Raw genomic sequence first — 26,653 nt, 5'->3', positions numbered from 1 at the left:
CTTTAGTACACAATGAAACACTCAAGGGTCCTAAACCATAGTAAAACTGTATACTCCAAACTGCTAAAATGAATGTTATAAATAATGGATCAACATCCAGTGAATCTTCGTCCTTTATTCATATTCCCCAGGTAGCATAGGGAGGCTGGAAATGTAATCTGTTTTGCCAAATAAAATTGCATTCAGCAACAATTACTCACACACAGTCCAAGAGCTTTACATGGGAAAATGTGGGATGCATCGGAATTGAGCAGCGTGTGTTTCTTATTTATCAAATGATTCTTCACTGTCAACATCTGTTGCTTTATCTGCTTCCATAGCCAACTCTGCTATGCAACACAAGCAAAAAGTATAGCTAGACATGAAACAAATTCCCAGCCCGCACGATCTGTGACATGCAATCTACTTCAAAAAGCCAGAGAGCGTGTTTAGTAAAAGCACTGGGCGTGCATGTGCACATTCACAATTCTTAGCAACATAGCAATTTATGGTGGAGCAAAATAATAGCATTTGTTAAGCATAGTTACACAATGGCGGGATTTCCCAGATACACGTAGTCTCTCAAATGGTAAAGTGCTATTTTTCCCACACAGACTCTTAACATACAGTATGTATGATTCATGGCCACAAAATTAGCTCAAATATTATTATTTAGTCGATTGCAGAACTAATTGTAACTTGAGCCAATAAAGCATCTGGAGTGTATGAAAAGTATACACAATCTATTAAAGCAGCAAAACACTGCTGGGAAAACATATAGTTGTTTTATTTTTATTTTACCACACTGGACCCCATCTGTTGCTGTCTTTAGTGGTACTGCCCATTTTAAATTCTGGACTTGTATTCTGGAGATATGAAAGATAAAAGATTTTTACTAGGAATTCAAAATGGCTGCAGCTATTGACACATATGAGGCTACGTCCATAGTGCAGGATACAAACACTAGGATGACAATGTATTAGTGTATACAGCGCATGCACATGCGCAACGGGGAGACTGGTGCTCCGCACTAAAAACCAGTTTGTATTTCCCACGCGACAGCTGGAACACGTGATCGGTTCGCCCAATGAGGACGAACCAGCTCCGTGACGTCACGACCGCACCCCCCCCGACACGCCTCCCTGTCGCCTCTGCCTGCAGGACAGGAAATATCTCCTGCTGCAGGCGAGCGTGTGCTGCGCCTTGGAGTACGGAACCTAGCGAGTTCCACTACAGCCGAGGCCTAAAGCAACTCGGGTTGCCATGGTAGGCACAAATGAACATGAAAAACACGACACAAAAAAGTACTTTAATGGTTTAAACAATACGAAAAGGAGGAAACAGCTATGCCACCAAGTTATGTGTGTTTGTAGTTCAATTTCATTTGTTGAAGGAATTTCTGCTTCCATGAACTAGAGATCCAAATATGAAAGTTCTGAAAGATGCCGTATATCTTCAGGAACGAGAGCTTTTTTGTGCAATTTACTGCCAATTATTTGCAGTATTTAGCATGATACAAAGCACCTCAAATCTCTGGCTATAAATCGAAGATTAACTGAGTATCACTTACCCATTAAACCTTTTTTATGTTATTTTACTTTTTTACCATATTCAAGGGAATGGTGACATCTTGGTGTTAAATAAATCCTTGAACCTTTAATCTGAAATCTGTACCAACTACATCAATGTATAGTGCTGGCACTTAATAAATAAGAAATTATAACTATTCCACACACCCATGTATACTGAACACGGTAAAGCAATTGAAATAAAAAAATCGTTTTACACCCCCAAAATTAAAGCAATTATAACCTATTTGTGCATTTTTGGCTTTATTCAGTGGAAAAGTCCAGCTTGCAAATTACATTATAGTTAATTGGAAACAAACTTGCACCTGTACAATACCTATGTACATTTATATTGAAACCATATGGCTGTTAGAACCAGTTCTACTTAGGTCAATAAAACTATTAATATGGGCCTAGGATAACATTACATTTTTGAGCTGGCTGCCAGCACACATTTATCCTCAGTATATAAAATAAATGTTTTTTTTTAAAGGTTTCAGCCTTAGGTTAAGAATAATTCCATTAATCATGCAGTTTAACAACAGTTTTTTTGTATGACCAACAAGTAAAATAGTGGTGTAAAGGTATATGAAATATATACAATTTTCAATAAAAAAAAGCAAAAGGTTCTATTCAGAGACTCTGATGTTTTTTAACATTGTGAAAATAACCAGAGTGAAATGTAAAACCAGCTATATACAATCTACAGCTCAAATTATGCAGTCAACAACCGAGCACAATCAGGTTCATTATTTTGTCAATACTGCCTGAATGCATGATCATTTATCACAATACATATCTGACACACATAGAGCCTTGTAATACTTAAGAACCTTTGAACTATTGAATGTTGTTAAGCCATTAAGAAAACATTTTAAAAAGCCAGACTATAGTTTGTTATAAAAACCAAAACATAAATCTGATTGTGGTTGCTATTACCACATGCCAATACAAAGTCTCATCTTAAACTATGAGCAGCCAGGCATTGATTGTTGTTTTCAGTGATCTATAGTTGTGAACTTTCAATTTTTGTATCTAATAGAGAATTGCATTATTGCAATGTCAGAGTAAATAAAATAGATCCCTCCGGTAATTGATCTCTTCTGTGCATACTGGTTTAAGGTAAAAAGTGCATAACGCAGCCTTTATGGCACTGTGATCATTTTTCAGCAAGATCTGCTTCCAACTAAGATAAATTGACACTTTAATGAAACACTAAAAGCTGTGACTGCAATCAGCTGGAAGTGTAATGTGGAAATTGTCCAGCTACACACACACACACTTCACCATGGGATATGTACATGGGTAATGGGGAAATGGTTGTTTCAGGGGGGCTGATTTTGACACCCAATAAAGATGAACACAGGGCATTACATAATAATGCTGAACATATTTAGGCACTTCTACACTTCTAATACACCTTCTTTCACAAAATTGTCCTTCAATTAGCCAAAACCTGCAGAAAATCACTATTCCTAAAATTATAACCCCTTACCTGCCAGAGGGACCAGCAACCCATCCCCCATGGCAAAAAGTAGGTAGATATAGTGTATTAATGCGTTAGCTTTTAATCCCTGGCTCCCCCAGGCAACTCTAAATGGTTCCCTGTAATTTTCAGGTCATTTAAAAATACAGAAGAATTTGCAATGACTCGCTATTAGAAAGGGTTGGGGTTCCTTACAATGCATCTGATCTCAGACACGCTATTAGAAAGGGTTGGGGTTCCTTACAATGCATCTGATCTCAGACACGCTATTAGAGAGGGTTGGGGTTCCTTACAATGCATCTGATCACAGACACGCTATTAGAAAGGGTTGGGGTTCCTTACAATGCATCTGATCTCAGACACGCTATTAGAAAGGGTTGGGGTTCCTTACAATGCATCTGATCTCAGACACGCTATTAGAAAGGGTTGGGGTTCCTTACAATGCATCTGATCTCAGACACGCTATTAGAGAGGGTTGGGGTTCCTTACAATGCATCTGATCTCAGATACACTATTAGAGAGGGTTGGGGTTCCTTACAATGCATCTGATCTCAGACACGCTATTAGAGAGGGTTGGGGTTCCATACCATGCATCTGATCTCAGATACGCTATTAGAGAGGGTTGGGGTTCCTTACAATGCATCTGATCACAGACGCGCTATTAGAGAGGGTTGGGGTTCCTTACAATGCATCTGATCTCAGATACACTATTAGAGAGGGTTGGGGTTCCTTACAATGCATCTGATCTCAGACACGCTATTAGAGAGGGTTGGGGTTCCATACCATGCATCTGATCTCAGATACGCTATTAGAGAGGGTTGGGGTTCCTTACAATGCATCTGATCACAGACGCGCTATTAGAGAGGGTTGGGGTTCCTTACAATGCATCTGATCTCAGATACGCTATTAGAGAGGGTTGGGGTTCCTTACAATGCATCTGATCTCAGATACGCTATTAGAGAGGGTTGGGGTTCCTTACAATGCATCTGATCACAGACGCGCTATTAGAGAGGGTTAGGGTTCCTTACAATGCACAATGCATCTGATCTCAGATAAGTTATTAGAGAGGGTTGGGGTTCCTTACAATGCATCTGATCACAGACGCGCTATTAGAGAGGGTTGGGGTTCCTCACAATGCATTTGATCTCAAACACACTATTAGAGAGGGTTGGGGTTCCTTACAATGCATTTGATCTCAAACACACTATTAGAGAGGGTTGGGGTTCCTTACAATGCATCCGATCTCAGACGTGCTATTAGAGGGGGTTGGGTTTTCTCAGAATTTCACATAGGGTTTCTTAACCAAAAAAAGGTTGGAAAGTACTGCCCTAACAGGATAGGCAATCTCCATACAGCTTTACTGAAGAGGCGCACATTGCAGCAAAGCACATTTCTTTTCCTTCTGACAGCGAAAGGACACACAATGCAACTTCATGTGTTTTTCTTCTTCAGACACATTGAAATAGAAGGAAGTGTCTGCTAATGTTATCAAAAGTACGAGTCAAAAGATAAGTATCTGTCACACAATCCTTAAAAACATTTACAATGAGTCTTGCAATTACTTTTAAGTTTCTATCACTGATAGAAATAGTATTAAAACTGTCTCATTTGATTTGACACACTCAAAAAAAAAAGACTTTTTTTTATCCCTCTGCAACTTATCTTTCCATGGGAAAAAGAGTCTGGAGTTTCTGCAATTTCAACAACAAACATGTTAATAGCCATCAATTACTGAGCAGTTCCAGGCCTCCAAACCAATCGGAAAACAAGGTTCCACATCTGTTTTCGTGAAAACCATTCCTGCCTGTGGTATTTAAATGGTAGAGAACTTCTGTTATTGTACAATAGGGAATCCTAGGGGAGTAAAATGTTAATGAAATCCATAACATTCAGAGATTTTATGATTGCAATTTTAAGACATTCATTCAAAAGCAAAAGCTGATTTCTTCACTGGCAGCCATAATTGTCCTTTTCTGCAGAGAGCATTAGTGCTCACATTCAGTACCCGTGGTTATGTTGATACTGCGCAGCACAAGAATGCATTAGGTTGTAATAACTTTCATATCTTGTTTTGGAAGCCTGTGGCTAAAACATATTTATATTTCTGAACTTTAGCAGATTATTAATGGCACTGCGTATTATACTTGATTTGCTCAAAATATGTTTTTGTGGTCTTGCTAACAGGTGAGTCCATCATAGAAATTCTGTATTTGCCTGATTACAGTTTGACCCCAAAAAACAGGTAACCCTCTTGTCACGGTGAGATTATGGCAGGCTGTATAAGTCACACATAAATATATATAACAGTTGATATATATTTATCACTGGGTCTGAACTGGGACAAGACTTAGATATGATCAAATGTAATGTATTCCTTGATAAAGGTGAACACACAAAATGTACAAATAACAGCAAAATATAGACACTTACTTAAAAGATGAAAATGATGAAAACAGTCCCATCTAGACTGGCAGTTTCATATAGCAAAACCTGCATCATCCCAAGACCTTGCATAAAAGACACAGGCCTGATGACATGCAGACATGAAGACAATGAAGACAATGAACAACCATGGATAAGGGCTTGACCACAGATTATATACCTTTTGTGGCCCTATCCTTAACCTTAAGTACAGGTGATTGGTTGTCAATTACCTCCAGCCACTCACTAGCCTTGGAACACATTTTAATTCATGCCCCCCTGCTTGTTGGGACATGCGCAGTAGAGCTCTGGGGTCTCATTTCTGAAGCCCCACATTTGCATCAGGAATGCCAGCCAGTCTATCCATTTGGAGTTCTGGCAGGAAAACCTTTGTTGAAAGGTGTGAAGTGGGACACTTAAAGACTGCTCTGGTTTGAGCCTCCTCCGCCCTTAGGTAAACAGGGAGGGTGACTAAACCCTTTGAACAATACTTAAGTCCTAGACATTGGGTCGCCTCTAGGGCCATCTGCTATCCTGGTATGCAAAAGAATTAAAATATCCGGTTCTGTTGGGTCTAGCAGGTCGAAACTTTCCAGTTCTCATTGCCAGAACTGGGACACCATATGGTCCAAAAAGCAACTTGCTATGACCTTCGGAACCGGAGATACACAAATGCACATTAAATCATTTTTCACTTTAATACAAAAATCTCCGCTAAAAGAAATCTCAGCTTTTCACTAAATCCCCATTGAAAACAACGGGATCCGCAGCCATGGGTTTCAATGGAGCAACTCCGCCGTTGTAGTCAATGGAGTTTTCTACCATAGACTTTCAATGGGGAACCGCCGCCATTGAAGTCTATGAGAAAATCCACAAATCTTTACAGTCGTCCATACTCCGTCTGGTTGGTCTGAGGGGGCTGGAAATGGGCATGCATTAAAGCCGGAACCTTGGCTACATGTCACCCAAATCCCATCCCTCTGGGAATTCCCAAACCGGAGATATGGACTTACACATTTCAACATTTTACACTTAGTCATTTTTTCACCATGCGGCTTTTCCCCCATTAGATTCAATGGTAAAATTCCCGAACTTTAAAGGGGGTCCATACTCCGTCGGGTTGGTCCAAGAGGGTCAAGGATGGTTCTGCAGTGATGCCGGAGCAGTGACTACAGATACCCCAAACCTTGATCCTCTGGTCCCTCCGGAACCAGAGATATGGATTCCTAAATTACAGCATTTCACACTTAGTCATTTTTCGGATCTGTTTCTGCCGCCGCCATTGAAGCCTATGGCGCGACCCGCTCTTCTCGGTTCGACCCTTATCGGGGGTCCAGGATACGGGGACCCGGTTGTGGTCGAGTGGGGGGAGGTCTAGGAACTAGGGACAGAAAGAATTTTATTCCTAGTGGCCCTAGAACTGTTTATTCCCACGCCAATTAACGTTGAACTTGACTCAAGTGATTTTAACTCTTTTAAAGGACATTGTATCCGCTTTGCGGTTTGCGGTCTGGACGGCAGCCAACTTGTTCTTCGAAAGTTACCTCGAGGAATCTCCATTGAAGTCAATGGGCCCATTGACTTTCAATGGGAAACCGCCGCTCTCCCTCTCGGACGCCACCTGCTGGTCTTTACAGGAAACAGGACTAAAACAACAAGATTCTCCATTAGAATGCATTGAGCCCTAATGGCGGCCAATGGGGACCTGCAAAATGGTGCCCGAAAAGGCGGGAAAGTTACCCAAAGGGCTATAATCACTATACCACTATTAACCCTTGTGCTCCCGGATGGATCCCAGTGTGTGTGTGATGCAGACACTGATTAACAATAAAACATGGGGGAACAGGGAATATACATTTTCAGGTTATGACAAGGGTTAAATCACACGTCTGGGCTTCAGCCCAGTTAACCCCTTGTCTCCCTGGTGAGGTTAGAGGGTGGCCAATTGGGGTGTAACCCCTTTAATCCCGGGCCAAATCCTCTCCATCGTCACACCTCTAATTTTAGAAGCAGCTGAAAAGAGAACGGAATACAGACAGACACACACAGACTAACACACCCTCTGAATACAATGGTTAGCTTTTAATATTTTGAGATCACCAGTGTCCGGTCTATAGTAGAAGCTATCACAGTGGAAGGCTTGAAGAAGAATTGTAATTTCTTAAAAGTTTCTGCACATATATACATATATGTAACACCCCTCCCCCCTCCGCAGGGAGATCGTTGGTAAATAGGGTGTTAGGGTGCTCACCTGTAGGTTTCCAGGAGCCTGGGCCTCCGCATACAGGGAGCTTGGAGGGTAGATATAGTCTGGTGCAGCGCCTCCACCAGCAAGTGCTCTGCAAGAGGCAAGGGTTCTCCCTTACAGGAACTTGTAGATCATAAACACAATGCAGAGTCCAGGACCGTTGCAATTGGGATTTATTGTAGTAGAAACAGATTGGAAAAAGAATCGCTAGCGTCCAAAAAAGCACCATCAGCTCACCGATTGGGGGGCTGAAAAAGTTTATTAAGACTACATAAAAATGAAATCGGGGACAAACAAAAAACTAGTACATACAACCCTACGCGTTTCAGGCTCCTTAGAGCCCTTTCTCAAGGGGGATAATGGGGACTGTGAGTTAATCTCATATATATAGCCCCTCCTGTACAATTAACACGCAGCTGGAGTAGATCAACATTACATTAATTAACAAACTTTAACACCTTGTCTACCTAGTGATTGGAATATATGATCTTTGTAAAGTGTCAAGAGACCAATGCAAAACATTATCCAAGAGTCTGAGATAGTCATAAAACAAGTACATTTACATAATCATTCAAAAGGATAAAAAATGAAATACATATTCTGTATGCTGTCCTCAGATACTTTTCCATCTACTGTTATTTAACACCCACGTATTGACTTGCCCCCGTTGCTTACCTCAGTTGTCCACTTATTATTACATTATTTTTTGGGACTCCCTGTTGTTGAGCTTTGAGTAGCTCCACCATTGGGATTTATTGTAGCCTTGTAGAATCCTGCACACGGCCATGCAATACAGACAATGTCCCTGGTCTGTCACACCACCCACGCACTTGAGCAGATGCACAATTCCTCACTGTCGGGCCTTAGGACACCCACCCCTTCCTAGGCAGGTAGGCCTCAATCTCCAATATCCTAGCCCAGGGTCATCCCAGGGAATAAATGTGTGTATAATGGAATACCAGCACAAGGTGATATAATCAGGACTATTGCCCATTACCTGCCAGTATTGTATCAGAACAATCCAGTCACTCCAGGACGTGCAGTCCAAAAGGTAAGTAGAGAAGATTCAGCAAGAAGCAGCACAGCCAGGATTCAGGTTGAAAAGAACAAAAATAAGAGATTCCAGATATCAATAAAGTTTATTGAATATAGCTCACAACGGAGGTGAAAAAAGCTCACCTACGCATTTCGTCCGTAGGACTTTATCAAGGTATGAGCTACAGGCATATTGCAAACACTTTTAAAGCTAACCCTTAATCTTTCATATACCAGTCCACCGCTCTAAGCACTGCACACTGCACCAGTGTGGATGGATGGTTATCCTCCTTATATTGTCCTTAAACAACCCAATGTCGCTGCTGCGGAGCAGCACTGACTGTGGTCTGGTTGCTGCACTTGTCCTGGTGTGTGCCTTGTGTTGCTCCCGGACAAGGCGGATGGAGCCCCCGGACACTCATGGCAGGTGGGAGGGAGATGGACATTTGTTGCCTGAGCAACAGGTATTATCTGAGATTGTAGGCTATATTACAGGTCTCGCTACTACTGAGGTTTACTTAGGAACTATTTTGGGCTTGGGAATAATGTAAATGGTGATAGCTATGTGAAGGTGCGGTAATGATACAAAAGTGCTGTATGTGTTCAGAGTTCAAAAGCAGAGAAGCGGTATGTTAGGATTGTGGTGTAGTTTTATTCAGCATAATTGGTGATTTCCTTTTTGTTTCTGCGGGCAAGAAAAAAAATGGATGGGGCAAGGCTGGGGGCAGGGCTAGGTGGCTAGTAGCTTTTTCAGTAATTTGTCAAGCCCTGCATATATATATATATGTAACCCTGTTTCCCCCACCCAATCTCAGATAGGGTCCTCTAGGGGATCTAGCGCTCATGTCTGTGTGTGGTGCATACCTGCTGGCAACAGGGGGCCCTGAGTCTTCCGCGATGACATGGGGGAGAACAGGACAGGTTTCTGGGATTGTGCCTCCATTCTCTCCATCTGTTGCAGCCCCCAGCAGTATGGGATGGAGTACCTGTAGAAGAATTGTCTTCCCCTCCTCCTGATACACTCCACTCTCAGACAGGAGTTTGTATAAAAGTGCAGTCTCTTTATTTGTCTCTCTTCAGTTACAGCAGGCAGTTGCACAGCAGGCTCTCTCCCCGCAGGATGACCCTGACGCCACTCCAGGCCTATGGCACCCAGAGTGGGTCTAGCTCTTCCCCTACCCCCTAAGCAGGGTAGGAGGTATGGGGTACACTCTATTCCTCCCCGAAGGGAGGCCTCAAGCTAGCCAGATTCCTTCCACTCCAAGGACTCTCACACTCATCAGAACAGCAGACTAAGAACTCTAAATAGGAAGTGGCAATGCCCTAAGTAGTTTCAACAGGCACCGCCCCTGTGTTTCTTGATTGGACACAGGGTCAGGTGAACTGCCTTCACTGCCTCAGTGCAATGCCTGAAGTGAGGAAAACCCATGATTACTCCTGGCAAACCTGCTCTTAAGCAGGGGTTACTGCCAGGAGGAGGATAGAATAATAGCCCAAACCTACCAGGGCTACATATATGTAGCCGGTCCTCCCTGTCCCAACCTCACATTGGGCCTCCTCAGGGAACTCTCATTCTGGCTATAGCTACTTTGGTGGTGCATACCTGCTAGTAACAGGAGGGCCTGGGTCTCCCGCGATGTCATGGGGGATAACAGGACAGGCTTCATCTGGGGCTGTGCCCGAATTCTTCTTAATGGTGCAGCGCCTCCATCTTGTGCAGCCCCCAGGTGTAAGGGGTGGAGTATCTGCAAAAGAGTTATCTCCCTCTTCTCCCAATATACTCCACTCTCAGGCAGGAGGTAAAACAAAAGGGGTTCTTTATTGTCCTGATTGGTAGCAGCAATTGCACAGCACACAGCACTTCAGCAGAAGGGTGTTGACCACCAGGATGATCTCTAGACACACTCCTTGTCCAATATAGGAGGTGTCCCTTTATCTTCTCTTACTCCTTAGTGGAGCAAGAAAGTATCTTGTCTCTCCCCTAAGGGACAAAGTCCTATTGGTGGACGGAACGCGTCAGAGTTGCCTTGTGGCAGAAGGTTTTTGTCATGCACCGAATAAACAGCCTACTCTTCTGATTGTGTTTGGACTGCCTTTATTGTACCCCCACGGTGAGCCGTGAACTGCCGGATATCTCTCCCTTTTTACTTATCAGAGCCCTGGTAGCTTAATTTGAACCCATCATCCTCTTTCTTAACTGCAGAGGAACCACCTCTCTCCAAGACTAAAGAGGAACACACTGAACTCTAACAACAGACAGACTGAACAAGAAGGGGTAATCCTTTTAGTACAGATCCAGTAGTCCCACCCCTGTGCCTTTGACTGACACAAAGCACGAGCACTACCTTCTCTGACCAACTGAATCACAGTGGTTGGGGCAAACCCATTTTAACTCCTGGCAAACCTGCTTTACCAGGGATTATTGCCCAGGAGGAGGAAAGAATAATAGCCCAAACCTACCAGGGATATATATATATATATATATATATATATATATATATATATATATATATATATATATATATATACATATATATATAACACAGGTCAAATAAAAGATGGTACAAAAGTCTCTGTACTTATCACATTACTTATTACAGAAGTTTTACGGTGGTTGAAGGAAGATGCACTCAACACGGTCTTTATTTATACTAACACATCTGAATAAATGTTTTATTCAAAAATAGCAAATCAGTGAGCAACCTATATCTCCTGGCCAAATCCTTGCGTTCGTTGCTTTCACCCGTTTGGCGTCAATTCACACATTTTTGAGCAGTTATTTTAATCACAACTGTATTTATTTTTTCACCAGGCAGTTGATTAACTTGGGCATTCAGGTTGTGAAATTTTATCAGCTGTTCTCACATAAAAGGCTGGAGAGGATAAAACGGTTTGCTTGTATGTTTTTCTCTGGTTCCCTTTCGATGTACAGGAAACCTTACTTCATTTCTTAATGCCTCGTGTCTTTTCAGCCTACATAGGAAGCTTGTTATCTAATAATTGTGGTTTCACGTTACACTGGCAACGCCACATCATAAGATAGATGTACATGTTGCACATGACACAAAACAGAGATCCACTAACTTTCCGCACCATGAAGTGTTTAAAGGAGAAGTTCCTTCTGCATCTTTATTATTATTTATTTTTGTTAACGATTTCCTTACCATACTGGACACAAAAAGATGTCTGCTTTCACCTCTGATTTCTTCCCTGCTCACTGATATTGTAAAGTCAATATTTTATTCCTAAAAAAAAGTGAGTCCAAAACCCTACATCAGTATGACTGCTAATCCTTTCACACGTATGGACATGAGTAGACCTCAAAGAACCTTATCTGAGTAGATTAAGAAAAAAAATATTCTGATATGGCCCTTTGATGTCTGCGTGGAAAACAGCCCTGTGTTGCCTTCCGGCGTGAATAGAGTGAGAACAAACTGCAGGAGTTGAAATCGCCATGTGGGCGCTCTACTGGAGGGTCCGACCTTTTTTTAACAAAAAAAAAATAAGATATAATAAAAAAAAAAAGCAGCTTCAAAGTGAGGGGTGGCATGACCCTTAGGTAGAGGGTCCCTCCCAGCCCCCTTTCACCTCCCTCTAATTTTGTGTGGGGAGGGTCGTGACGAGGCCTTGGGTCTTGGTCTAGCAATGGTTAATCCAGTTTAAATATCTGCCCAATATGCAAGAGTCATATCTGGAAAATGCTATATGAAAACTAAACGGATTATGGGTTAAACCCACAGGAACTTTTATTTTTTTTCAGGAGAAATTAGAAAACCAATATACTTTTTAGCCAATTATGAGAGAGTCTTCTGGATGAATATGGATTGCTGGACGGAATTGTATTAAACACTGCAAACCTCTTGCTTTTCACATGGGAGGAAAACCTGGTTAAATTATGCCTGCACTTTCTCTTCATAATATTTGTCGTTTGTCACTTATCAAAGTGCTTTAAAAGCAGTTCAGTCATGCGAGGGAAAACATTATGGCTCTCTTCCATGTTTTTGTAGACTATTCGGTAAGGTTAAACCATAACGCATTTACTGCCTTCTCGTAGAGATTAAGACAGCGTATAAAAGCCTGACATATTTAAGAACCCAAGGTAATCAGGTTATGAGTATTCATATGCTATCATATTGAGACCTGCACAGTACTAATATTTTTTTAGGTTGGTGTCTACATTTCGTTTTGCACTTACCATGCTGAATCATTCCGTTTTTCTCCAGTTCCTTCAATATAAGTTGGACTTCTCTGGACAAATTAAATTAAGTGAAAAATAATCTTGTCTTGGATAAGGTTTGCTAGGAGTTTTTTTTAATAAAGTGATAGAGATAACATGGTTTTTCCTTCTGGCAATTAAATTGTAATCAAGTTTAATACCAGAGTTATGTGGCTCGTATCATGCAGGCTTTAAATATATTGGAATGTAAATTGGTTGTCAGTGGTTTAACGTCTATTGAAAACAGGTGGATGCTGAACATTGGGAAATAGTCACACCATGAGAGATGGGATAAGTGTGATGGACTGGCTGTACCACATACAGTAGTTCAGACTTCTATAGAAAGCCCACTTTGTTGGGTCTGAGAAGTTTAACAATATGGGGTAAAGTCCTCAATGTTATCGCACTTTCTGGTCTGACTTTTTCAGTGTCCTTTCATGATTTTTGTAAGGAGTTTCCATATAACTGGAACAAAAGTGACAGCAAAACTCCAACCCTTGTGTTCTTCTACTGCTTAAAAGGCGCACCCATCCACCAGGCCCCAGTCCCAGTCGCATGAATTACTGGCACAACGTCAGACTTCAATGCTCCATGCCTGCTAAAACTACTTTGGCTTACAGTATTTCAGACACTATGTCAAAGCATTTCCTTTTCAAAGACAGACACTGTTAATATATATCCCAAAGCTATCATTCTGCAAAGAGAATGACAATGTATGTTTGTTGTTACCATTGCGGGGTCGTTTCATCAACTGCGCTGGGCTCATGAATTTTATTTCAGTGCGAAATGGCAGCGCCTTAACCTGCAACACTGAGTTTCTTTTGTTTCCTTTTTACTGGAGCTGCTTCTTGCCAGCATTTTACGAATAAAACAGATTTTAGTATTCAAAGAGAACCAGACGGAATGGGAAGTTCAAAGGATCGGTCGGAATTAAATATTTCTCTTTCAGTTGCTTCTGATTTATCCACAGAGAAGAAAACTCAAAAGGATAAAAAAAAAAGAGTGTAAGGAAACCCATATGTGAGACAGTCCCTGTAAACATTGTCTCTTTCAATCTGTTAGAAACATAGCGATTCCATTTTTAATCTTCTTGTCTCCATATTCTTTTCTGTTGCTTTATGTATTATTTCTATACAGTGGGAATCTTAATGACAACACCAATGCTATTTGGGTATTGCACTGTTATGTTCTACCGTCTTTGTACTGGATTTCTAAGATTTCTTGAACATAAATGCATTATGCCCTAGTTTTGTATGAGGTTGGACCTAGCCATTCATTGCTAAAATGTATGCTCTATAATGTACACCAGTATCTGAATGTAAGAAGCTGTTCCAAATCAAAAGCCCAGCACCATGGCAGTCCCAAGTAAATCAATAGGAGAAAGTTTAATTATAGTATGTTTCAATTGCTGGGGGGATTCATTCATAAGATCTAAGATTTTATGGCACAATTAAAACTGAAAGCAGCATGTTACCTATCTGTTCCAAGCCATTATATCCTAATGTTTATAATTATTAGGTTTTCTTTCTGTCTTTTATCTTCTGCCACGCTTTTGTGTTTTTGTTTGGTAGACCTGTCTGTGTTCTGATTTTTTATAGAACATATTTTTTTTATTTTAAAGGATAATATACAGGACGAGAGAAAAAAAGAAACTCCTGCAGGCACAGGTTTTGCTAGCCCCTGTGGAGCTCCACTATGACTGATGCCATGCAGAGGATATAGTAGCAAGGCTTAATCTTGCAAGAAAGGCATAAGATGGCATTTATATAAGACATTGTTCTCTGGGGTGAGATGAGACAAGCTTGACATGAATGCTGTTAGATACGATTCTAAAAGAAGGAAATTGCCATTAACACATCACACAATAATGTTTCATAGTTACATAGTAGATGAGGTTGAGAAAAGACATATGTCCATCAAGTTTAACCTATGGTAAATTTAGACATCAGATACTTTATCCTATATTTGTACTTACAGTATATTGATCCAGAGGAAGTCAAACAAAAAAAACCCAGTGAAATATCATCTAATGATATCTCATAAGGGGAAAAATAAATTCTCCCTGACTTAAAATATTGGCAATCAGATTACTCCCTGGATCAACATGCTTCCCGTGTTTACTTATTTGGTATATCCCTGTATAGCTTTCCTTTCTAAAAATGTGTCCAACTTTTTTTTTAACAAATCTATTGTATCTGCCATCATCATCCATGGGTAATGAATTCCACATTTTAACTGCCCTTACTGTAAGAAACCTTTCCTTTGTTGCTTGTGAAATCTCATTTCCTCCAACCTTGAAGGATGACCCCGTATCGTCAGTACTGCCCTTGAGGTGAATAGTTATTTTGAAAACTCCTTGTTTTGTTCTTGAATATATTTGTATAGAGATATCATATCACATCTTAGACATCTCTTTTCTCATGTAAACAAATCAAATTTAGCAAGCCTCTCCTCATAAAACAGATTATCCATCCCCTTTATTAATTTGGTGGCACTTTTTCTTCTCTGCACTTTCTGTAGTTCCATAATGTCTTTTCTAAGGAGTGGTGCTCAAAATGTACTCCATATTCAAGGTGTGGTCTTACTAATGCTTTATAAAGGGGCATAATTATGTTTACTTCCCTTCCGTCCATTGCCCGTTTAATGCAAGATAAGATCTTGTTTGCCTTTGCTGCTACTGCATGACTTTGGGCACTATTGCTAAGCCTGCTGTCTACAAGCACTCCTAAATCCTTCTCCATAAAGGATTCCCCCAATATATCTCCATTTAATTTGTAAGTTGCCTGTTTATGCTTGTTTCTCAAATGCATAACCTTACATTTATCTCTATTAAACCTCATCTGCCATTTTCCTGCCCAAGTTTCCAGCCTATCCAAGTCCTTCTGAAGAGAAATAGTATCCTGCTCTGATTCTGATGAACCTTACCCAATTTAGTGTCATCAGCAAAGATGGAGACTTTGATCTCTATGCCAACCTCAAGGTCATTAATAAACAAGTTAAAAAGCAGTGGTCTCAGTACCGATCCCTGAGGTGCTCCAACTTAAGCCCAACCTGAAAAAAATCATTTTATTACAACCCTCTGTTGTCTGTCCTTCAACCAGTTTTCAATCCAGGTGCAAATATTTTTACCAAGTCCAATTTGCTTTATTTTGTACACCAACCTCTTGTGTGGAACCGTATCAAAAGCCTTTTCAAAATCTAAGTAGACCACATCAACTGCATTACCCTGGTCTGACACATCCAGCATTGAACCAATGGTAGGGTTGGTAGACTCCATTACTATTTTGTTGACTACTGCTTAAAGTAGTACATGTAGTTGACTACTGCTTAAAGTAGTACATGTAGTATCTGTACAAGAGAATATCACCATATTATACCAGTAATAACAATCAAGTATTCCTATGTTGTGAGAGCATTGTGCAAAACATTGACACTGCGACTCACTACGATTTCTCCCACTTGAAAACTACTGCCTTTTAAAACTGGACAACACCACCATGCTTCATTCCTAATCTCACGCTAGATTTATATACAATCTATACTATTATTCATTATAATGATCTAAAATTATATTTGCAGGGTTCATCAAAATAGTGAATACCCTCAAATCTAGTTCTTCCTCCAGTTCAGCACAAATTCAATACTAATTACATGTCGCTACCTACATTTTCCACGGTGTGGATTACTATTTTTAGGCATACATGTGTCAATCTGTTAACATGTCTTATTTTAAAGCAAACCTTGAAAACAGAGGATGACATCCAGTTGAATGCTTTCCCCGCAGAGGGCCCCGGTATTATTGTCTAGGCTGGAGCTGCGGTTTTATTTGCACATCCAGATGACAATTTTTTGAGTGACTGATAACAAAAGCAGCTTAATGTTTTTAGAAACGTGTATCCTTCGTTGTTGATATGCAGCAGCAGGTGGCGTTTTCATAGACGGCTCATTATTAAAACCTCAACCAAAATGCACGAAGCTTTATCTAAAGCAGTCCTCTTTGTCTGAGCCACTGATTGAGCTACCTGTGCTGAAGCAGGGAAAACCTGACCTGTTGGTGGCCTTCGAGGACTAGAGTTGCCCACCCCAGATCTAAAGAATGATATAACTATCCAAAGACACTTACTTTGCGATAAAGCGTCACATTATGGAATATACAGCTTCCAAACCACCAAGGATATTCCCAAAACAGCTAAGAAAACTGACTACAAAAAGCTTCCTGTTTTGTCAGAACTCTGCCTGTTGTCTTTTTTTTATTATTATTTGTTGGCCTGTTCCTTCACTAAAAGCATTGAGAGATGATAATTATTGTCTGGCCGATACTGTCGGGTTTCAATTAGGAAAAGAGATCCTAAATTAAATCATACAGACTTGCCTGTTATGACATATATGAATAGCCGCTGCACCCTTGTCTTGCTCTGCAAATTCTATATGTTGTGCCCTCTTTCTGGCCCCGGAGCCACTCTTGAAGCATTGATTTACTTATTTATGTAATAGCATTGCTTGTTCAAAGTGGTTGGCGATTAGATGCACAGCCTTGTAGCTAGCTGTATGACCAACCACTTCCTGATACCTAATGGGCGCGTTTTTACTTTATGAGTTTAATTGAACACAATGGGTGGAATGTTGCTAAAATGGTTGCCACTTTACTGCCAGCAGTAATTAATGGCTCAGGCTTAATAAGTGGTAGGTAATTAAAGGTTACATGTTAGCTACTCTGAGAATTAGAGTCAGTTTAGTTGGTAAGGGGTCGTTTGAAAATTGCGCCGTGAGGCTGGCAGTAGGTTTAAAAATGGAGATGCAAAGTAGTTTAATCAATTCTGCTGCCATTTTACAACTGGAAAAAAAAACAGGACAGATAAACATTTTTTTTTTCAGTAAAAAAAAAATCCAGTAAGTGGTATTTCCATGTCATGGTCAGTGAATGTTTACCAACCTGAAAGAATACATCAGAACAGTAGCACACGTTTCATGAATCTCTCTGCTGCAGTAGTTGAAGATCTTTATGAGTTGCAATAAGAACTGCAGTTGTATGCATTGCACTTGCAGGTAAGGCTAAGTCCCCGCTAGCGCTGATCGGGCTGAGCGGGCGGCGCTTGCGGAGGAGACTTACATATATAAATATATGTAAGTCCCCGCTCACGCGGTGCGCGCGGCGCTCGTGCACACACACTCAGCTGCGATTGGCACTTAGGTAAACTAAAACCCTATACTTACCCGCGCGCTCAACTACCCGCAATGCCTTTCCCCCCCTGTGAGCGTGAGTGAGTCCTGTGCTGTTCAGTTCTCTTCTGAAATGGATGTCAGAGTGTGCAGACACTATAGCAGTTCTGGGTTATACTGTACATCAGAGAATGCAGATATGAAGATAAGTCTTCAGATAGAGAAGTGACTGAGGCCTAGTCCAAGAAGGATAGGTTACAGTGATAATGATCCAGTGAATGTAATTCTACTATTGCCAATAAACTTCAGTCAAAGCAACAACTGGTGTAGTCCTTGAAACATGGGAAAAGAAAGACGATGTGTTCATGAGGTACATCCTGCACTATCAGGATCCTCTTGGACTGGAGGCGCTGACCAGTAAAAAATCACTGTGAACCTGTCCTGATGTCCTTCCCATAACACTGCAGAGATCTCCTGCCTCCTATTTACCAGCAGCCACAGAAACATACCGGTAGCAGAACATTTCCCAGAGAAGTGGGGGGTTCAGGGGGGGGGGGGTGAGGGCTACACAGGTATGTAGGAATGAGGAAGGTGATTCCTTTACTTTCATTATCTATGATCTCCTCGCTGGCCATATCTGAACTTTGAAATGTTCCTCTACAACAGGTACATGTGGTTGTTAACAACAAGAGACATTACAATATAACTATCCTTCTTCCTGTACACTGCCAGAAGCCACAGCATGTCATTGCTAATAGAGTGCCTGCCATTGAGATTTGGCTGAAGATATTTCAAGATAACTGTCCTTGATGTATGCTTTATAGCATCGTTGCTTTAGAAACCCTGTGAGTTTTTGCACATATAGGGAAAACTGCACTGAAAGTAAAAGTCATGTCAAATACTTAAAGTGCTTGTTTTGGTTGATTGCAATTGGGTAGTGGTTACCTGTCATTGTTCTCTAGAAATTACTTGAGTTGCTTGACGCTGTGTTGGGAAATCTGACACGAGAGCAAGAGCAGTAATTAAAATGAGTGCAGAATGAATAAAGGGCAACTTGATGGACTTGTGAAGCTATAGGCACCTATTCAATATTGATCCCTATTCAATGATCTTTGATGCCACTTCCTTCTGCTGGAGAAAAGGTCAGCTGAATTCAAATGAATGGAACTATCAACTGCAGTGTATTCTAGCATCGTATGCAGCTTCACAACAAGAGCTGGAGGTCTCTATCCAGTGTGCTGGGAAGCTGCTTTCCTTGTTGGGAACGCTTATGAACCCTACTCATTTAAATTGACCTCAAAGTCGTTCGTCCCTGTCTTATAGAAGTAGCTTCACAGTGAGAAGCAGGGCAATTATGCACAGTTAACAACGCATCAACTTCCATTCAGGTGAATGGATCTATCCATTGCGTACTATCTTACTCCTCACTATAGTCCCCATGTAATATCCACCAACCCGCAAACCCATGCTGGAGAAGCGTTCATCTACACTCCAATAAATGAGACTCAAATGTTCTCCAGCACAGAGAATCTGGGCCATAGCATATTGAATAGGTAACTTCTTTGTATAGGGAGGAGAGATGTTTGTATTTTGGTAGAAGTGATGCAAAGTGATCATTGTGCTCTATTCAATGTCTGCATGTTATATGCAAAACAGGCAAAATCTGTGATGTGTCACAAGGCTTCTATTAAAAAAAGAGTATTTATTTATAAGTCTACGTACTTCTTTTGTACCGTTCTCATTTTGCTATCTATGGACCATGGCATAATAAAATTACTTCACAAGCTGGCATGTAAATGTTTGCACAATGTGTTGCCAATTTAATCCAATGAGAACTAAAAAGTGTAATGTAATGTATGGTACTTAACGTGGCAGTTCACAGGGGAGCGGTATATATGCTTATCTTATGATGGAATTTAAGATATATTAACTTTAAAAAAAATAACAGCTGTAATTTCTGCATAATGAGTTTTTCTAGTTGCCATGTGAACCTTGAATTCCTGCCAAATGCCTGAAAAAGTCCAGTTTTCTTACAGATTCCCTCATCGATTTATGCAGCTTATCGTAGTGCGAATGTTTGCCAGCTATTACCTTTGATGCTAGTTTGAATTAGCTGACCTTCTTTTTGATCTTGGTTTCCCAATCAATGCACAATTTTTATTTTTAAATAATAATTAATTTTTGCCTTTTACATATTAACCCCTTCAGCATGAGGTCCCTCAGAAGCAGAAGTGATTTAAGAGCTGATGTGCCGGAGTAAAACTCTTGTATATTTTTTAACCAGCCTCTTCAAGCTTTTGGCCCTTAATCATATCCAAACTAAAGTGCTGCTGGAATTGTGAAGCAGAACAGCAGAGACCATGAGATTTTGAAGAGCTCTTCAACTTGGCAAGAGTGAGGGTTTGGACATGAGCTTTGCAGAACACTTTGAAATCACTTGTGTGATAAGAGTTTGCAGTGCATTTAGAATCATATTTATGCTGTACTTATTCGATCAAGCTCAAAATACACTGTTCTGTTCTAATTCAAAACAAGATGTTAATTTAAGCTCTCTGGTAGCTTTCATTCGCTTGTTGTCTCTGTTTCAAAACAATATTGAACCCAGCGATTAAATTGTGCTGGTACTACAGGGCCTGGAAAAAGATAACGTAACTATTTACACACATTAACTCAAACTTCTTTATCATGTGAGAATTTTCTCCCCCGTTCTTTGCGTACAAAAGGAATGTAGACTTCTTATTGTTCATCCATGTTTAAAAGCAGTGAGCATACCTGCAACCAATCTCACTGCATCTACTCTTCTAGTGAGACCGAGGCCCTTATTCTGTAAGGTGTGATAGCGCCAATGACATGCTGTTGCATGAAAAGCCCCATTAAAGTCAATGGGACGTTTCATGCAATAGCACTTCGTGTGCGCTCTCACACCTTACAGAAAAAGCTCCTAAGGCTGCGCTTATAGTGCCTTGCGACGGCGGCGCGACGGCGCTCCGAAACAAATCCATTAACTCCGTCGCAAGCGCTTATAGTAAGGGCGATGGAGTGACGTCGCGACTAAAAATTTGGAAGCCGGGTAAATTTGATTTTTTAGAGACAGTCGCCACATGTGACTGCCTTTAAACCAATCAAATTGCGCGACCCACCCCCTTTAGTGATGTGACTGGCCTTGTCGCCTGCGACGTCGGCTAAAAATCAAATTGCAACTTTCGCTGTTGGCGACGGCGACGGGTGACGTCATCCGTCGCGTCACCAGCACTATAAACGTGACCTAAGACTGATCCAGCTCTTTCTTTTGTAAGACACCCACAATTATTATGCAATCCCAAACATGTTTTCCCCTATTCTAATATAGCATTACTGGCTTCTGACATGTTGGCCAAGTAAGTCATAGAAGTCCACATGACTTGTAAAAAAAAATGTATAGCAGTGCTACCTCTCCCTATATCTGATACCAGTAGAACAGTGGTTCCCAACTCCAGTCCTCAAGAACCCCCAATAGGTCAGGTGTTAAGGCTATGCCTTCATGCGGTTCAATCAGTAGCTCAGTAATTTTAACTGAACCCCATGTGCTAAAGCAGGGACATCCTTAAAACCTGAGCTGTTGGGGGTTATTGACGACTGGCGTTGGGAACCCCTGCAATAGACTTTCTGAGCAGTGATCTCTACTTATCCTGATTTTCAATAAGGGGAGATAGGATAGTTGCCAGGAACAAGTTACTTCCTACACCAGGGGTCAGATTATTCAGGCGTTAAACTGGAGTGGTTCTTAGTGGTATTAAAGTTGTAAAATTTAATTCCAAAACCTACAACATCTTTAAAAGGGCTTATTTTACAGCAGTGTGTCCCTCGGCTATGCTAATTATTCTCTTATGTATTTAAGCACAATACCACTACTTTTTTTTTATGTACTAACATCAAGAGGGAATTACAGCCCATATACTCATATATAGCACATATTGTGCAACCACTTGTTTCAATCTTACACTAGGTGATGCTAGAACTGCAAAGCATCCTCTTTATTCTATTTTAAGATTTTTAGTATGAATATTGTGAATGCTTTTTTAATTTTAAAAAAAAGGTGAGATTTTCATGCTACTGGAAGTGATTCAGTTTTACTGGCAATATCAACTAAACATTTTCAGGTATATAATTGTAGAAAGGAAGTTTCTCTAATAGCTGCTGTATGGTCTCTATACGGAATATCAGCATCTGCATAGTTAAGGTGCTGCACGCAATATGTATTAAGCAGAGCAGTGCATTGAAAGTTCTTGTGCCATAGGGATTAAAAGCTCTCACATAGGATTGACAAATCTGATGCCAACATGTTGCATTCTAGTATATCATTTATATTCTAAATTGTGGAAGCAGGACAGCATGTGATAAAATAAAACACTCCTAGTGGTCCGATAAACTTACGTCTGTCTTTCTGTTTGCATTGCACAGGTTGACCTTGGGCTTCTCCGCTTTGTCTCTGGAATTGGGATCCAAGGAGCCACCTCGAAAGAGACCAAGAAAAAGTACTATATCAAATCGTACAAAGTTGATATCAGCTCGAATGGGGAAGACTGGATAACACTGAAGGACGGAAGTAAACATCTGGTAAGAGTCAAAGTTCTGCTCTAATTTCTTGGTCATCGGTAAATTAAAAATCGTAGCAACTGCCTAAGAATTGTAAAAATACTAATGACAAATATTAAACTTTAATGAAAACAGTTATTGGATTAGTTCTTCTCGCTGTTTAATACTCTTCCAGGCCCAGGCTAAACGCCAGTATTAAGGATCCGCAAACGTAGCTGGGCAATTTAAAAGGGCTTAGGAGAGTCGTATACAGAATTCAAGAAGAGGAACTATAAAAACACAAAGGGCCTCTGAAGGGATACAAAAAAAGACTTATTTCTGGTTAAAAAAAAAAAAAAAACCTTAATATACATTCTTCAAGACCACAAATTATTTAATGTTTATAGAAGCAGTTGAGTTACATATTAACGATTTATGTGCCTTCTTATTTCAAATTTATTTCTGGTAATAGCTTAAAAAAAACCAGATATGACTTCTTAAAAAGCAGCTCATATTCACACGGCGTTTGCAGTTTATACTGCACAATACAGACTGAAGGCATTATTATTATTATTATCTTGTATTTGTATGGCGCCATCATTCCCCGTGGCGCTGTACAATGTTGGAGCGAAGACAATTACATTGTATGACGAAAGAGTACATTTATGTCAGCATAGATTGAGACAATAGGAAAGAGGTCTCTGCCCCGCGGCACTTCCACTCTTACAGCAATAGGAATAAAGATACAATAAATGCAGTGAAAGGTTCCGTTAGTTATTATGGTTTGGGTTGAAATATGGTTCCTACACTTTTTTGTTCAAATGTAAACTTCCACTTTCTGAGAAAAATGCATCGGTTTAATAGAAAGCAAGAGAAATAAAAAGTGTGTCCCCCTTTCTTGGCTTGTAACATTATTAATGGTCCCCAAAAAATTAAAGGGTATGTTAAGTTTACTTGATCCCAATGAAAGCGCTCTCTTGCCAGCATGCTATCAATACCTTCTAATAACACTTCAACAATACCTGTAAACATAACACACTCTTACTTAGGTCATACTAGTTCCCACAATCACACCGATTACTGCTTATCAAGCTATCACTGTGTATATAATGTAAGTGTGTATTTAATTCATAAAGATATCTGTTAACATCTCTTGTGTTCTGCAGGTGTTTCCTGGAAACAACAACCCAATTGATGTGGTTTTTAGGTCTTTTCCCAAACCGGTCCTCACGCGCTTTGTTAAGATCCGTCCTGTTACTTGGGAATCTGGGATATCACTGAGATTTGAAGTCTATGGCTGTAAAATAACTGGTACGTAAAGGAGCGGTGTATGCATCTTATAGAGAAAGCAAGGCACAGGCCGTGCAGAAGAAGAGTATCAGTGGTGCCAGTGGCATTAAGTACTAGTCCCCTAACCCTATTAGGGCAATTTTATTGTATATATCCAGTATATTGGGAGTTTTTCTATTGCAGACGTTATAAATATAAGAACTTGTTCTTCTGATGCACTGGCGTCCTATACATCTTAACTGTATATTTAGTCTCTCATTCATTCATTTAAATGTAGCAACTTCAAGCCTTTAAAGCTGCAGGTACCAACACCTCCCGGCCCCCTACACACTTCCCACAACACCCCTTTTTTGTACCAGAGCAGGAAGCAATAACGTGTTTCTGCTGCGGGAAAAATACTTACTCCAAATGGCATATCGTGAATAAGACCATGTTAAATGTAACTGTGTGTTACTCACAGCTAAACCACACAGCAAAGCGTGCAGGAAATACACAGCGGCAGACACTTTGAGAAAAACAAGACGTCCAAATCATCCTAACCAGTAAAATAATCAAACAAAAATGCAGTGCGGGCACCAAAATGAAGGCAAATAGAAAGAAACATTTATTTTTTTCCAAGTCTTAGTTAGATCTAATGGGCTACTAACCTACATTAAGGTCATGTTAAGCCATGTAGCTTCAAAGGACAATAACATCATGTTTTCTTCCGTATAGAGTATTGCATTAACGATGAACAGGTGCCAGTGATAATGAGACAAAATATGTCAAATGAGGCAGTACCATAGCATTGCTTATCCACAAAGGTGTGTTAAGGTTAATGCAGCAGGTATATAATGTTACAGTAGTTAGGTCACACCTATACTTGCCGTTACTCGATCCATAGTCAATATGCTGTAAAGTGCTGGAGAAGACTGTAGTCCCATTCATTTGAATTAAACTAATCTCTTCCCCGGCATAGCAAAGCGGCTTCATAGCATACTGAATAGGGACCTAAGAGATATATCAATCAATGTTAATAATGTTAAAAAAAAAAATAGTCATTGCTAGCAGTCTGTCACAGCCGAGGCATTCCATTAAGTAGAGTAATGCTCACATGACATGAACAGGCAGAAAATAACCCGTGACATTCTGGGCCAGATCTAACCGTCCTGATTTGCACGATGAAGCATGTGGCATGTAACCAGAATTAACAAGGCAAAGCAATGGCATTTTGCAGAGAATTCGTTTGATCTACAGGTATTCCCTGGACTTGTATAATATACATTAGCACGTATAATAAAAACGTTATTGATGAAATAACAGACTTTCCAGCTTGTTTAAAGACCGTTACACAACAGCAGCAGTGTGACCTTAGATCAAGGACTGATAGGATCTCTTTGCCACAATGCTGCACTAATCTTTCTCATTGTTATTGCTTTGCTGAAAGCACGCCAACTATAAATGTGACCTTTTGTTTTGTACAGTGCAACTTTCTTGTTTAGCTTCCACATTGTTGAGACTGTACATTTATTATTAATTAATATAACTATTACATATTTACGCCAGTACATGCAACATAATTGTTGTGATTTAACAAGCCAATTTAGCACCAAGTGAGTTGCTTTGCTGATATTGGAAAAGCCCCAGTGTGTGCAATTAAGATATGATTTCACCTTACTCCTACTGTTTCCAATCCCCAGGTATTCATTTAATATGAAATCAACACCTGAGTACAGCAGTATAGCTTAATTTAGCATCATATGTGTCTTCAATAATAAGAAAATGTGTTCTTTACCGCTGTTAAAGCATACCATATTTGTGAGACTAAAGTACTTATAAATATGATCAGATGCCGAGTATATATTGTACAACGCCCCATTTTACAGAATAAAAAAAAGCTTATCAAAAATAATATTTTTCTGTATCTAGCCAAGACAGAAGCTTTATAATGCGTAACCTCTGTTCATGTAATGTAACCATGTATTTGTAACCATGTATTTGTCACCATATCTCTGTGCCCAGGACATACTTGAAAACGAGAGGTAACAATGTATTACTTCCTGGTAAAACATTTTATAAATACATTTAGAAGAACTTTACCCTATTTGTCTAAATGTAACTAGTGTAATTGTTTTTATTTTTTGTTTGTTTTTTTTGTTTGTTTTTTACCACTTCCTTGATTTTTATTTTTACATAAATACAAAAATATTTAACATTTAGCTTTTTTTTTTTTAATGTAACACCCAATCTTCTATGTCTGGCAGCACAGGGAATTAAAGTCACTCAATATTAAAAACATTAAATATTCTCTTCCAGTGGATTTAACTGCTGGTTTTCCTTTAATTATTTCTAAAAAATAAAATTGTGAGTAAAGTAAAATGCATTTTACTTGCTTGGCAGTAATAACCAAATCAAAGTTCTCTCTTAACAAGCCCTTTAATTAGTATTTTATTTAGTAAGGGTTTCTATTAACTACATAGTATAATCTGGTTGAACCAGTCCCACTTTGCATAATTTGTTTATGTTTAATTCCCCAGTGCAGTGACACATGTGAAAACCCTTCCTTCCCATCTCTCCGCCCCTCCTGCCTTAAGAGAGTTTGTTAACACAAACATGCAGCAACCAAGACTAATGACTCTAAAACACTGGAAGATAACCCCAGCTAATAAGAGGCAGCAGGTGCAGCCTTACTGTCCCTCAAGAGCCTCGTGAAGGAG

General features: G+C 40.1%; 1 protein-coding gene across 1 annotated transcript in view; it reads left to right on the top strand.

Moving 5' to 3' along the window:
- NRP1 (neuropilin 1) overlaps positions 1-26,653 on the top strand; it is a 129,532-nt gene that overhangs the window by 65,900 nt on the left and 36,979 nt on the right. Inside the window, 2 exon segments of the mRNA XM_075587736.1 lie at positions 22,554-22,709; positions 23,834-23,978. Coding sequence (XP_075443851.1) covers positions 22,554-22,709; positions 23,834-23,978 — 301 coding nt within the window.

The sequence above is a fragment of the Ascaphus truei genome, chromosome 2 (assembly GCF_040206685.1).
Source record: "Ascaphus truei isolate aAscTru1 chromosome 2, aAscTru1.hap1, whole genome shotgun sequence".
Lineage (NCBI taxonomy): Eukaryota > Metazoa > Chordata > Amphibia > Anura > Ascaphidae > Ascaphus > Ascaphus truei.
The sequence above is the reverse complement of the archived record's forward strand: the minus strand, read 5'-3'. Positions and strand labels throughout refer to the sequence as shown.